We start from the raw sequence: 15,499 nt of genomic DNA, 5'->3' as shown, positions 1-15,499 counted from the left end.
AACATGTGAAACAAGTATCAAGATGTATTAGAAAAACTAAATTGATATTAAGAGAGAAAAAATAAAAAAAACAAACAAAAGAAAAAGAAGAAAATAATGGAGGCAGGGGTGCAGCCCTGTACTGCAAAGTGTAATTAGTGATTCTGGCTTAGACTTGGAAAAAAAATCCCAAAGCAAAGAAGCAAATCCAATAGAGGGAGGTGTAACATGAGATCAAAGGTGCAACAATGTAACTATAGGCCTAATGCTCGATGTGCAGCCAAGACCAGATGAGAGGGTGGATAGGTTCAACTAGGGCTGGACAAACACCCGCAACCCAACCCAACCCGCAAAAACCGAAGAAAAAAAAGGAATTGGGCGGGTTCAAACGGCCCAACGGGTTCACCGGGTGATGAAACCGGGTTCATTCAGATTTAAATGGGAGGGCCCGGGTAGTAAAGACTGGACCGCAGGTACCCTGACCCGCCCAAATGGCCCAAATGACACACAGCCTAAAACTATGTCATTTTGTACTACTCCCTCAACCCTCCTCTCTCATTCACTCTCGCTCAGTATTTCTCTCACCATTGACGACGAGAAACCCTAGCAGCTCCTCTCCACTCACCGCTCATCGTCACTCATCGCCATCACAACTCCACCCAAAAGAACATCGGCCCACCACCATTAACTCCACCTCGGCGAACACCACCACCACCACTCTCATCTCTTTTTTTCACTGACTTTCACGACGAGCAACAACATTTGAACTTGTGGTCTGATCTTCTTTCTTCTATTGTTTGACTTTCGGTTGCAAGGTTCGTGAATTTTATTCAATTTCAGAGTTTTTTACTTTTAGGTTTTTCTATTTAGGTTTTTTCTACTATTGTTCTACTTTCAAATTTCAAATAATTTGAACTATTGTTTTGTGACACTGATGTGTTTATTTGGGTATATGGAGCATGGAAACAGTAGCAGTCAAAGAACTCAAAGAACCATAGAGCAAGATCCACTAAATTGTAAGTGTATTCAACTTGTTTTATATTGTGTTTGAAATTTATAAGTTGTCCTAAAAACCATGTGCTTATCTCATTGATGGCAACAATATGTATTACCTAATGATGTTATTGATGTTATTGATGTTTAATTTGGATAGATGGATCAACGTCAAAGTAGCACGGAAAGAGTCTTAGAGCAAGAGCAATGCAATTGTAAGTGTATTTGACTTCGTGTCTTTGAAATGTATGCTAATTGGGACTGTATGTGTTGTATGCATATGAATTTGGGCTGAATTGTGACTGTTTTTAACTGAGTTTCAAATTGATTTAAAACCAATTAGTAGTGTATGAGATTGTTTGAAATGTATGTTAATTAGGTTTGTTTGTATGTGTTGTATGCATATGAATTGGGACTATTTTAAACTGATTCTCAAAGTGTAGATGAACAAGCCAGTAGATTGGATGAAGTTGTAGGATTTGAATACAATTATTGGAATTATTTCATGCTAATGATCATTTAACCTGATACAATAATATTTAGCTTATTGAATTTAATTCTGAAACACAACCTAGCACACATTTGAAAAAAAAAGGATTTGCTTTAGAATGTCTTAAAATAAATTTAATAAAGTATGTGAATTCCGAATTACCATCTATTAGACTTGAATACTGTTTGCCACACTTGTCATTTTCACCACTGGTAGTGACATATTGAATTGCATTAAAAATTGAGTTTTCATATCATGTAATCTGTAGCATTCATCACATTAATGCCCCGAAGTTGCTGTTAGACATTGTAACAAATTGACTGAATGAAAATTGAGAAGAAATAAACTCACCAATACAATTATGCGATGGTTAGCTTATTTAGTGTTATTTTTGTTTCTCTTCATTTTCTTTTTGTTTCTAGGGTGTCTTGTTATATGATCCTTGCTAATTATGAACTGCTATTTGCCAGCACTATAACATTGGTATAACTATTATTTGCCAGCACTGTGGTAAACCAATGATCGGCACATTGCTATAACTGCTATTTTCCAGCACTATAACATTGCTATAACTGCTATTTTCCAGCACTATAACATTGTTATAACTGCTATAACTGCTATTGTTATAACATTGCTATAACTGCTATTTGCCAGCACTGTGCTATAACTGCTATTTGCCAGCACTGTGCCATAACTGCTATTGCTATAACATTGCTATAACTGCTATTTTCCAGCACTGTGCTATAACTGCTATTTGCCAGCACTGCTATTGTTGTCTCTATTTTATGAATTGGAACCGTTATTTGTTTATTGGTAGTTCTTGATTGGCTCCTTCGTTATTTCAGTGACTGGTGAGCCTAATCAAAATCTACCAATTAATGAAGTAGGTTCAGCTATGCAACCTATAAAGAAGAGGAAATATAGTGCAAGTGGTTCTAGGCAAACATCTCCTTGCTGGGAACATTTTATTAGATTACCCGATGACCTAGTTGATGCACCCACTGCAGCCTGCAAACACTGCCATAAAAAATACTTGTGAGACCCTAGGACTCACGGCACCACTAATTTGAACCACCATATTTTAAAATGTTCTAAGGAGCCCCTTGTTGTGTCAACTGACTCCACACAAACTATTCTAACATACCCAAGTGTAGATGGTAAATTGGTTCAAGTTAGCTCTAGATTTGACAAGAAAGCTTGTAGAAGTGCTTTGTCAATTTTTGTAGTTCTAGATGAGCAGCCATTTGGTGCAGTAGAGGGTGAAGGGTTTAAATTTTATCCCAAAGTAATGCAGCCCCAATTTACCATCCCATCTAGGCGTACAGTAGCTAGGGACTGTTTTCAGCTATACTTGGATGAATAACAAAAGTTAAAGGCCTTTTTTAAGTCTGATTGCAATAGGGTAGCACTTCATTACTGATTGTTGGGCTTCTATACAAAATCTCAACTACTTGACCCTTACGGCACACTTTGTGGATAACGAATGGAAGTATCAAAAAAGAATTATAAGCTTTACCGTAATTCCAAACCACAAAGGTGAAACTGTAGGTAGGAAGATTGAAGAAGTGTTAAGGGATTGGGGAATTAGGAATGTGTCAACCATAACTGTTGATAATGCCACTTCAAATGATGTTGCTGTGACATATCTAAAGAGAAAAATAGCAAATATGAATGGGTTAACGGGGGATGGAGAGTGTTTTCATATGAGGTGTTCAGCTCACATTTGGAACTTGGTGGTAAATGAGGGTTTGAAAGATAAACATTTATTTGTAACTAGTGTTAGAGATGCTGTTAGATTTGTTAAGTCCTCACCTCATAGGGCAACCAAGTTTAAAGAATGCATTGAATTTGCTGGAATAACTTGCAAAAAATTAGTATGTCTTGATGTTTCAACTCGTTGGAACGCGACATATTTAATGCTAAAGGCTGCGGAAAAGTTTCAACTCGCTTTTGAAAAGCTTGAGGATGAAGAGTCGAGCTATATGGAGTTCTTTGGAAAAGGTAATCCCCCTAGTAATGATGATTGGGACATTGCTAGGGCTTTTAGCGCTTTCCGAAAGTTATTCTATGAAGCAACTAAGACTTTTTCCACCTCTCAAAATGTGAGTTTGCATACTTGTTTTCACCAAGTGTCTGCCATTTATTGTGAGTTAAAGCAAGCTACTTTGAACTTAAATGATTTTTTTGCAAGTGTGGGTGGAGATATGATGGAAAAATGTAATAGATATTGAGGAAGTCCTGATAAGATGAACAAGATGATATATTTTGGTATTATTCTTGATCCAAGATACAAGTTGAGTTACATTGAGTGGGCGTTTAAGGACATGTATGGAGTTGGATCAAAGTTTGGTAGTGACTTGGTAAAATCTATAAAAGAGAATTTACAAAAGTTGTATGATTGGTATAAGCAAGCTTATGACCAAGAACATAATTCCATACAGCCTCTTGGTAGTGGTGGAAATAATGTCTCCAATGATGAAACAAATGCATTTGCTGCCCGTTCATCACTTATGGCTAGAGCTGATGCTTTTGAGCAACATTTAGAGGAGCAAGACTCGATTGATCAACAAAATGAGCTTGAGGTGTATAATTCTAGTAAGTGTGTCAAAAGGGATCCTAACTTTGACATTCTTGTGTGGTGGAAACATAATTCAATCGAATATCCTATTTTATCTACAATGGCTAAAGATATTTTAGCCACACCAGTGTCTACTGTTGCTTCTGAAAGTGCTTTTAGCACAGGAGGGAGAGTCATAGAAACCTATAGGAGTTCTCTAACTGCTGAAATGGCCGAGGCTTTAATTTGCACCCAGAATTGGTTAAGGCCTTATTTTACCTATTTCAAAGATATGAATCTCATGGAAGATTTTGAGCTTTCAGAAGATATTGTAACAGGTAAATTTATTACTGAATTTCTAATAAATATGATGTAATGTTGTATAATTATGCCTTATTAAAAATTGTTTATTTAATTATTTTTGAGTTTCAACAAATGTCTTTAGCAGCAAAACGAGTATCAGGTGTCTCATCATCATAGTCTCAGCCACAACCTTCTGGTTGTGCTTGAAATGGATGTATGTATATCATTATTTACTTATTTCTTTATTACTATTTTTGTTAACTAATGTTTATGTTGTCCAAATTTCCAGGTCAACTATGTTTTTTGATTTTTTGGAGTCATGCATGATCTATATATATATATATATATATATATATATATATATATATATATATATATATATATATATATATATATATATATATATATATCACTACTCAATGGCCGAATGAAGAATATGTACTTATATTTTGTCTCTTGGATTTTGAAGAAAATAGCTAGGCTACTACGTAACAGAATCCGTCGACTATGATTTTTGATTTTTTGGAGTCATGCATGACCTATATATATGAGCCAGTGAAAGTTACCAATGCCTATTGGTTGGTTGCCATTGGAGCCTGTGAAAGTTTCTACAGGTTTTATTTTGCTTTATATTTAAGTTTTTTCCCCATCACTCCATTCGTTTGGGAAGTGAAAGAAGAAGGTGAAGGCTCTGGAGTTGTTAAAGAAGAGACTGCCCAAACTGTTGTCGTCATTGAGCATTGGTATTTCACTCTTTTTATCGTTTTATAATTTTCTTGCTTTCGTTCTAATGTGATTGATAGTGCATAGTTTTTGTGTGACTCAGTGTTGGTTTTTTTCTTTTGTATGTTTTGTGATTGCAGTTTGAGATGGGGATATACCTGATCTGCAATTAGTTATTTAGCTGTAGGATAGGAATCATAAAAGAGGACAGGAAGATAGTATTAGGCATATAATTAGATCATTGTTGTGAGACTCTAGGTCTTTCAAGCACCTTAAATTAATTTTTACAGTCACTCATTAAAGATTTTCTTCTTTCTTTTCTGATCCAGTTCTATCATTGAATTAAACATTCTCAATATTTTTTGTAGACCAAAGGTAAAATCGCCTCCTCAAGAGATATTACTAAAGCTGAAGAAGGAGCCAGAGTTGAAGGAATTGTCACAAGAAAGCTCCAAGACTGTATTTAAGCTTGGTTTATCTAAGATTCAATGTTCTCTGTTGATGAATGGACTTTTTATTGATCCCACCGAGGTAATGAGTAATTACCTTTTTGAATATTTTCCTATACCTCGTCTTATTTGCAAAACTATTAGTTTTAAAACCTTTCTGCAGTTCTGCTCTTTTTATTTCCGTTTGTATTAGACTTTCCTAGGTAATGAATACCCGAGTTTTCAATATTTAGACTTTCCTAGGGATGTCCTTCTCTGTTGATGAATGTGTTTTTCCCTAAACATGCTCCTTGTTTAATTGCCAATGGTTAACCACTTTCACATTAGTATATAATGTACACCCTGAACTGTAGAGGATTCAATTCATTTTATTACTGTGCTTGATGTCTTGTTTAACTTTCAGTCTGCTTTATGTGCTCAACTTTTAGTTTCATAAACTAAAATTTGGTATTACTTTAATTACTCTAATAATTATATTTGCAATTGATTTTAACAGGAAGCTCTACTAAATGCCTTGAATGATGAGACTCAGAGATTACAGGAACAAGTATATTTTGGACAAATAAAATCTCACACTGATGTATTGGACAAGCTCCTATCAGAAGCTGGTATTCAAGGCTATAATCCTCGGGTATAATGTTTTAAAATTTTATATTTCTGGGAAACTTGCATAATGTGATGTGTGGCTAACCAGTTTCTGATTGATGTAGATTATTTCTGATAACAAACCAAGGTTCATATCTCTTGCGATGTTTACTTTTGGAGAGGCATCTATACTAAACGGGATTAACTATTTGCATTCTCCTGGAAGTAAGTTGTTTGATATGTTAAAATAAACAGGTCCATTCCTACACACTGGTCTTTTGTCTTATCATTTGGATTGTTTTTATCCAATGCAACAATGGATGATTTGAAGCCCGTGACACATCTTTTTGCCGTTGACATCACTTTAGCGAGTGGGATTAAGTTACTTCGCCAAGGCTTCAATTATATGGTTAATACTGATTTGCATTTCTTTTAAATATTCTTCTATCTTTTAGCCTGATGATTGTCATTAGTTGGAGTGTTGGGCCACTTATTCAGTATTTGTATTTTTTTATTTGAACATTATTCTACAGATAGAAGGGTCCAAAGATGCTCGTGTAGGTCTTCTATTTAGTGGCAATCATACTACAAATTTATTTAGCCTCCTTTTTGTGAAGGTTTTTGAAATTACTACATCCTCATATATGTTTGCTTCATAATTTTTAAAATTGACTTTTAATAATAGATTGATTGGCATTTGTCTATTTGATTCTGCAGTTTTATGCATTTCTTTTCTAAGTTTATGCACGATTTTATATCTATTGTATGAATGCATGGTTTTATGCAGCCATAAAAAGAATGCATTAAATTTTTTGGATCAGCTATCCTCAGTCTATCAGCAGAAATACATCCTTACATCTCCTGTGGGTGTTGATGGGACCCAAGCATTTATTGATGAGATCTGCAAGCTTGCCGAGTCTAACGGGTTACCATCTGAGAGCTTTAGATCTTCCCTCTCAGAATTTTCTGTTGATGAAGTGAGAAGCCATTTGAGTGAGGTACTTCTTCTGGCTGCTTTTCCCTTTTCTGAACTAAATATCAGCCTTTTAGTGACATTTTTTATTGTTCATTAACCGTGAAAGTTTGCACTAATGAGACTTCTTGTTATCAGGCAGGGAAGTTTTTGTCTACAACCCTTGTGACTCAGTGTTGGTTTTTTTCTTTTGTGTGTTTTGTGATTGCAGTTTGAGATGGGGATATACCTGAGCGCTCCAAAAACTGAGAAGGCCTCTGAAGATGGTGAGAATGGCATGCTTCGCTTCGGTTTGTCTTCGATGCAGTGCCGGCGTGCTTCTGGCGAGTTGGGGCTGCATTAAGGAAGCAATGAACGCTGTTAGGCATCGTCTTGTTCAGAAATCTGTTCCAAATGAACTAGTTTTTGTTGGAGAATTGCCTTCTGGACCAAATGGTGGGTTCAACCCGAAAATGGATCACCTGGTAGGTATTTACCAATTTTGAAGTTTGTTATTGCATGAAATTTATTTAGTGCTTTAGTTGATTGAACAGATAATTGAGTCGAAATAGTGCAAAGAACTGTCAGAGTTATTGCTTTGTATGTAGTATAACACACTTATGTATTTATCTGATTATCCTGAACTGTGATGTTCTTTTTTTTCTTTAGAAGTTATCGATTTGTATTTATGTTCATGAAGTATCAGTTTCAGTTTTGTTTTTGCGTCTAATATCATGATACTGTAGTTTTAAGCCACGGACATAGCAGAGACTTACTTCTGTCACTGTACTGTAGTTTATCATATGCCCACATAATGCTATCTCGTGCTCCATTACGTCCATGGTTTAAACTTCATTCCTTAAACACTTGAAATGTGTCAATAATATGTTTTACATGTGAAGAACTGGATTTTATAGTTATGGGAAAGCGTTTTGGTTATTTACAAATTAAGCACCAACTCGCATGGCGTTTTGTCACATAAGTCTTTATCTTTCTCTTCTTCTTTGATGATGTCTACTCAGGTGTGTTTCTTATCTGGAACTCTTGCACTTGGTGCCACTAAAGGCCTTACAAAGAAACAGGCAATGGAAAACAATATGCTTAACTTTAAAGACCTAGAAAACTTGAAGCTTGCAGAAGATTTAGCTAAAACATGCTTTGAGATGTACTCAGTGACTTCAACTGGTCTAGCTCCTGAAATTGCTTACTTTCATACCAAGGTTAGTAGGACTTCTATGACATTTTTGACTCGTTAAATTATAATAGATCACACTCAAAATCAGCATGGAATTTCATTATCTACTCATGTCCTCTTCTCAATGATGCTGCTCGTGGTTTTATTTTCTAGTGCTGCATTATATATAGTGAAAATGGAGACCTAACATGTAGCCTCTGGTGTATGCTTTTGAAACCCAGGATAATGTTATCTCATGCTCACATAATGCTATCTCGTGCTCCATTACTCATGTCCTCTTCAATGTTTTTATTTCTTGTTACACAAGAAACAGCAAATATGGGCTTAAATTTTCATTTTAATATTTTTCTGAAATAATCATATGTGTATATATTGTTTTACAGATATCGTGAATGGGGTTGGCAAATCTTTGAAGCCTTTGAAAAGTACATGAAGATCGATAGCGGTGGATATAGTTCTTTGGACGACGTAACTATTATTCCTCCTCCTAAAAGAGATAAAATGGAGACTTTCTTTCTAGGAGAAACACTTAAGTATTTATACTTGCTTTTTGGGGAAAGCTCCCATATTCCATTGGACAAGTTTGTTTTCAACACAGAAGCACATCTTATACCAATCAATTTAAAGAAATGAGTTTTATTCATCAAATGCTTTCAATAGACAGTTTTTTAGAAATCCAGATCGCGTTTGCACAATGTGAAATGCTTCTTTGAAGTTACTATGGCATCTCTTTGACTCTAAGCAAGAGTGCTTCTGGTTGCAAGAGTGCTTCTGGTTGTAAAGGAGTACTGAGCAAGAGTACTTAAGTATTAATTTTAATATGATAAGAATAATTTTAGTTTCTGAACAAATACTCAAAATGTATCATTGGACTTAAAATGAATCAACCTAATAACCCGAATAAACCGCTTAAACAAACCCGCAATCCGCACAAATCGAACCCGTCCAAACCGTGTTGATATTGGGCAGAAATGGGCCTTCATATATGAACCGTGGGTTGGACTGGGTGAGGGTTTTGGGCCCGAAACCGCTCGGCCCGGCCCGTTGTCCAGCCCTAGGTTCAACAACAGTTCATTCCATTCTGTTCATTCCATTCTCTCTATTCAGTTCAACGTGTTTCAACCTCAAATAACACTGGCCAGAGTTCATTAGCTATGTCGCCCCGAAAATCGCCTCCGACGACGGCGGAGGGCCAATCAACATAAACCTCACATCCACACATCATTGTTCTCTTGTCTCTCATCTTATCATGTTAATTTCTCCCAATTTCCACTCAAAATCCAAACCGAGCCAAATACACTTAGGAACCCTAGACTATCTAAGTGAAAATTAAATGCATTATAGGCAGAATCAAAGCCTAATTTCTTAGGGCTTTGATTCCTCAGGTGTCACTCTATATTTTGGTAATTGAAATTAAAGTAAGAGCAAGAGGAAACTGAAGCACCTACTTGCATGTAGGAAACTGCCCCGAAGATCGTTGCAAGGGAGAAAATGAGGCCGAATTCGAAGAAAAATAAAGAGTGTCCAGGTAAACGTCACGCTTTCGAACTCTTCTTACTTCAATTCTCTTCCTCTTCTTCCAATCTGTTGTAGTATATAGGTTGTGATTCTTGATGTTGTTATGACTTGTTGTTGGCACGTGCGTGAGAGGAGTGTATGAGAGGTCTCAGCTCAATTGTTTAGAGCTTCAAATGTTGAAGCTCTAACAATAATGATGGTGAGCGTATGGTGAGGGTGAGAGTTTCAGAGAGAGAGTGAGAGAATGGATGAGGGAGATGAAGATGATTGAGCAATGATTTTGTATCAAAAAATGGTTGAAGATCGTAGTGATTGGTGATGATGATTATTTATAAAGTGTGGATAGTGTAACTAAATAGGGCAATTGGGGCAGAGGTTATGGTAGTGTTAATCTCTGTTAGAAATTTCATGTTGAAGTTGGTTAGCTGATAAACTCTGTTCTGCATCATTTAGGAACTCAGTTATGTTTAGTTAGGGTTGTTTAGCAGTGATTAACATAGTTAAATTATGTTTAGTTAGTTTTGAATGCAGTTAGTATAGTTAGAATTTCAGTTAGTGAAAATGAGTTTAGTTATAGAAAAATGGTTAATGTCAGTTTGGTGTAGGGCTGTTAATGTGACAAGCTCGTGAATTGGAGACTGAATGCTATTAGATCAGTATGTGGACTGTTGAAATTGAAATGTCATGAAAACTTGCATTGCTATGAGACTTGAAGTTGATGATTTTGTGAAATGCATTAATGAATTAGAATGTTAATAACTTGTCATTACATCATCTTTAAATTGAAGTCAATAGGTTAGTATGTTAGCAGACTTAACTTAATTGAAATCTGATTGATATTATGATGGATATTAGAATGTTATGTTAAGGTTTGTAATATTTTGAAATCAGTTGTAAAACTCATTAGTTGTTGTGACTGGCTTGTTGATCTTGAGCATTAATGGATATGATAAGTGTACTAGCTATTTTATGCAACTTGTTTTATGCTAGTAATGGTTGACTTGGGTTAGAATTTGGAGAATTAAATGAACTATTTTGGTTGTGTTTATGCTAATTGATGATTGTTAACTGTTGGTGTTGGAAATGTCAACTGTCTAGAGTTGCGGAACCAATTAATTTGTGTTAATGGACATGTTATGTTAATTACTTAGAGACTAAAGATGGGTGACTCAACTATTAGAAAATTGCATCTATGAGTGTGGTAGGTATGCTGAATTTGGTTATGTGCATTATGGTTTGTGTCTGAATGGTTTGGAATTAAATTTTGATTTGGTATGCTAATCGTGGGTTGTTTTTATAGGATAGAAGAATGCTTGGGCATGGATTTGGCATGGATTTAATCAAGGCATGGGATAATGTAGTGAAGGCATGGATTTGGCATGGATTTAATCAAGGCATGGGATAATGTAGTGAAGAGATGGGGATGCATCAAGAATCATGAAGAACAAGACTAGGGGTAGCTTGGGATTGAAGATATTTTTGTAATTAGGGTTAGGACTAGTAGAGTTGACGAAAAAGTCAATTGTAGGTCAAAGTTGTATTTTTTTTAGGTTTTTGGATTTTGTACTTCTATGATGTAATTGGATATTTGGAAATGAACCTTGAATGACTTTTGTAATGAAAAATGAATTTCAAAACCTTGATCTTTAATGAATTTCCTCCAAGCTTGATTTTGAATCTTGACTTTAAATCATAACTGTGAATAGGAACTTGCAATGCCCTTATTGAATGAACTTTGAAAAACATTACTTTGGACCAAATAATCAATAAAACAAAAACCATGCAAGATTTCATGGTCAATAGATAATCACCCCTAAAGTTGACTTCTGCTTGACCAAAATCACACTTGATAATTGTTTCCAAAGATCAATAACATGATACAATCCGCAGTGATCAAGGATCACCTTTCATGAATTAGGGTTCTAAAATAAATCCCAATATCAAGATGCAAACTACATGATCCACAAGTGTATAGAACCAACCATTAGAGTTTCATGATGCAAACCAAAGCTTTGATGCAAACCAAACCTTCCATATGTACTAAAACCCATGGATTAGGCTTCATGATCAAACCAAATACCATTTTGCAATCTCTAAGATCTCTAGCACCAAGAATTAGGGTTTCAAGATCTCAATGATAATCCTCTCCACTTATATGCACCATCAAAGTTCCATCAGTTTAATTCCATGTCAACCATAACTAACAAGAAACCTAGGAATCCATGATGTCTATTTTGAAAATGCTAATGTGAATGAATGATATAGATGAATATGGCATGATTATGCAGATGACTTAAAGATCACGAGCCAGATAAAAAGAAAAAGGGGAGGTCAAATTTTGGGTATGACATGTCTCACATAACTCATGATCACATTTGGGTGCCCAGAAATGAGAGGAAGTTTAGTAACTCTACCCCTAATGTTCACATAATGATGGGTACTATCTTGGCTCATATTTAAATGAGTTCATCCTCCCAAAATGTTTGATAGTGCATCGTAATATAGAGTTAGACGTTTTGGATATAATGAAGATCAAGATAAGGTATAAAGATGCTCCCAGAATTACAATGGTTAGTTTACAACACCCAAACTTAGGGTGGAAGAAAATAAACACATGTGAATCAGCTAAAACGGATTTAGCTGCAGGGGGAGGTATTGCACGGAACCTTTAGGGGGAGTTCATAGACACATTTTCTCAAATTAAGAAATAAAGAAAGACTCGTTGCGAAAGAGTACAATCAAAAATAAGACATAGACTTAGATAAAACATATGCCCATGTAGCTAAATTAGAAGTCATGGGGATATTTTTAGCTTTCTCATGCATCATGAATTTCAAACTCTTTCAAATGGATGTAAAAAGTGAGTTTTTGAACAGTTACATCCATGAGGAAATGTATATCAACCTCCCATATTTATAAATTTTTCTTTCCCTAATCTTGTTTTCAAACTCAAAAAGCCTCTTTATGGTATGAAACAAGCTCATATAGTTTAGTATGATCGTCTGAGCAATTTTCTGCTTGAAACATTTTTTCAAAAAGGGAAGGTTGATAAAACTCTTTTTATCAAAAAAATTTAACTTAACATTTTACTAGTTCAAATTTATGTTGATGATATCATATTGGTGATACTAACGAATCCTTGTGTAATGAATTTTCTGATATGATGCATAATGGATTTGAGATGTCGATGATGGGTGAGCTTTGGTATTTTCTAGGCTTACAAATTCATTAATCTAAAGAAGGGACATTCTCTAATAAAGCCAAGTATTGTAAAGAACTAATGAAGAGATTAATCATGGATAAAAAAATTCATTCTCAACTCTCTGAGTACTTCATTTAGCTTGGATAAAGTGAGGAATGAAATCCAGTTGAAGAAAGAAAATATTGAGGTATGATCGAATCTCTTCTTTACCTTATTGCATATCGTCCTTATATCATTTTTTTGTAAGTATTTGTGCTTGTTTTCAAGCAAACCCTAAAGGAGTGAATTATGCCTTGGTTGGATACTTTATTATGATTTCGTTGGTTGTAAATTGGATCTGAAGAAGTATCAGCGGTATGTGCCACTTACTTGGTAACTTGCTTGTCTCTTGGCATAACAGGAAATAGGAAAGGTAGCATTATCCACAACTGAGTGATTAGGGAGTTGGTCTCGGAGTTGTCCCGATAAAATACGACAACACTAGTACCATAAACATCACAAAAATATCAGTACTCCACTATTGGACTAAACACATTGAGGTTCAACATCATTTCACTAGGGATCGTGTTGAAAAAGGGGATTGCGTATTTGAGTTTGTGTCCGCATCTAATCAACTGACATATATTTTTCGTTAAACCTCTTCCTAAAGAAAATTTGTTTTTAATAAGAGTTGAATTAGGAATCTTAAACCAATGATGCGTGGATTAAACTTGTTAAATGTTTCTTCCCATTCTTCTTATTTACTTTCTCTATGTTTTTTACATGATTTACGTGTTTGCACATTTCCCCCTCCTTTTTCATTTTGCCAAAGAAGGAGAATTATACTTTCATAGACAGTAGAGTATACTCTTTTTATTTGTGAGAAGTTTAACCACTCAAATCTTTTATCCATATATTTTATTCTTACCACCTTCCTGAGAGATGTGTTGTCATCGTAAAAAGAGATGGTAATGTGGATTTATGTGCTTGCATTTACAACTGCCTATAATCGTTAGATGATCTTGTTGGTTTTGTTGGTGATAACACCTTATGTCAAACGGTGTTCGTTGAAGTCAATGGTGACAAATATCCAACAACCTCTAATGATGACATATGATCAAAGAAGTTATCTCAAGTCTCATCAGTTAGAAGAGTCAAGTTCTAGTCTAAGTGATTAGTCATTGATGAATCTAGCAAAAGGACTTGAAGCTCCAAAGTTGTGAAATATATGAAGTATGAAAGCTCGTCTGGTACCATGCATATCGCATGCCTGATTGCTCAATTTAATGTAAAGGTATATGAGTAATTCTCAAGATACTAAGACAACTTTTATTTTAAAAAAACACATAAAAAACTTTTTATACGTGAACTTAATTGATTAATGCATTGTTTAATCAATTAAGAGTGCTTTTTACACTGATTAATCGATGACCAAATTAGAGTTAATCGATTAAAATATTTGTAATGCTTCTAATTATTTAGAGAAAGTCTTTAATCGATTAATGACAGTGGTATTAAAAGACTTTTTATATTTTGACAATCGATTAACAACTAGAATTGTTTCCTTTTTTAGCCAAATCTTTTTCTATATAAATATAGTTTATCTTTATTTTATTTTACACTAGATTTCGAAATTGAAACTCTTCTTTCTCATTTTCTACTCTCTTCTTCTACTTTTTTTATTCTTTCACCAAAGTTGTTTTAGTGTCAAGAGAGTGAAAAATACTTATAAGATTTTGATTGTACCGGTGTTGTGTTGTGTTTGTTCTTATTCAAAAATGTGATTCTCTTGAGTAATATCTCTGTTTGGTTATTGAGATTAACCTATGAAAATCTCTATTTGATTTTTGATATTAGCCGGTTTAAATCTCTATTTGATTTGTGAGTTTGTCACTTCCATAAATTAAAGGCTTACTAGAAAGACTAAGAAGGTAATTAAGAATGACCCGGGAAATACAATCCTTGTTTCATCTATTAACAATAAGGATTTGTGAGACAATTGTTTCGGATCAACCAAAGACAAAAAAAAACTCAATTGTGAGACCCAACAAAAGCTCAATTGTAAGACCCAATTTATAATACAGATGCAACAGGAAAATTTTACTTCATACCCCTAAGTTTAGACTCATACCCCAACAATTTTTTAAAAATACCAATTTTACCCTTAATTGGTTTTAACCAATTTACCATTTCATTTTTACCATTTAATTGATACTTCCGAAAATTACACATTCTACCCTCGCACCAGAATTCCTGGAAAAAGACTTCTGATATGTATTTTTTTCAAACCGGAAGATTTCAACAAAGAGTTCCGGTAAACAAAGTGACACATACCGGAACTCTTTGTTGAAATCTTCCGATATTATTTTTATGTATTCCGGAACTCTTCTTTGAAGACTTCCGGTTTGCATTTTTTTAAAAACTTTTTTTTGACTTTTTATATTGTGCAGGAATGGAAAATCTTCCCCAAATATGTGTAGATACTTTTGATGCGTTTTTAACGACTGAAAGATTTGGTACACGAGAAGAGGTGATCAGATGGATTAAAGAGGTTGGAATCGATAATAAAGTAAC

The 15,499-nt window shown here is 34.7% G+C and overlaps 2 protein-coding genes and 2 long non-coding RNA genes across 4 annotated transcripts; all 4 read left to right on the top strand.

Annotated features, from left to right (window-relative positions):
• Window positions 1-586: 586 nt before the first annotated feature.
• Window positions 587-1,269, top strand: LOC127103041 (uncharacterized). Its single transcript, XR_007794748.1, has 3 exons — window positions 587-794; window positions 949-995; window positions 1,133-1,269. It is a non-coding gene; the product is annotated as an uncharacterized LOC127103041 (long non-coding RNA).
• Window positions 1,270-4,890: 3,621 nt separating this feature from the next.
• On the top strand, window positions 4,891-6,345 carry LOC127104103 (UDP-glucose:glycoprotein glucosyltransferase). The gene is made up of 6 exons (XM_051041315.1): window positions 4,891-4,936; window positions 4,993-5,065; window positions 5,149-5,166; window positions 5,414-5,576; window positions 5,991-6,125; window positions 6,205-6,345. The coding sequence occupies exons 1-6, from the start codon at window positions 4,891-4,893 to the stop codon at window positions 6,328-6,330; spliced, it is 561 nt and encodes a 186-aa protein (XP_050897272.1). The 3' UTR covers window positions 6,331-6,345.
• Window positions 6,346-7,398: 1,053 nt separating this feature from the next.
• Window positions 7,399-8,859, top strand: LOC127104102 (mannosyl-oligosaccharide 1,2-alpha-mannosidase MNS3). Its single transcript, XM_051041314.1, has 4 exons — window positions 7,399-7,516; window positions 8,054-8,251; window positions 8,380-8,510; window positions 8,610-8,859. The coding sequence occupies exons 1-4, from the start codon at window positions 7,403-7,405 to the stop codon at window positions 8,857-8,859; spliced, it is 693 nt and encodes a 230-aa protein (XP_050897271.1). The 5' UTR covers window positions 7,399-7,402.
• A 319-nt stretch (window positions 8,860-9,178) lies between these two features.
• LOC127103040 (uncharacterized) lies at window positions 9,179-11,421 on the top strand. The gene is made up of 2 exons (XR_007794747.1): window positions 9,179-9,754; window positions 11,045-11,421. It is a non-coding gene; the product is annotated as an uncharacterized LOC127103040 (long non-coding RNA).
• The last annotated feature ends 4,078 nt before the right edge of the window (window positions 11,422-15,499 follow it).

Source organism: Lathyrus oleraceus, chromosome 7, assembly GCF_024323335.1.
Source record: "Lathyrus oleraceus cultivar Zhongwan6 chromosome 7, CAAS_Psat_ZW6_1.0, whole genome shotgun sequence".
Classification (NCBI taxonomy): Eukaryota; Viridiplantae; Streptophyta; class Magnoliopsida; order Fabales; family Fabaceae; genus Lathyrus; species Lathyrus oleraceus.
The sequence above is the reverse complement of the archived record's forward strand: the minus strand, read 5'-3'. Positions and strand labels throughout refer to the sequence as shown.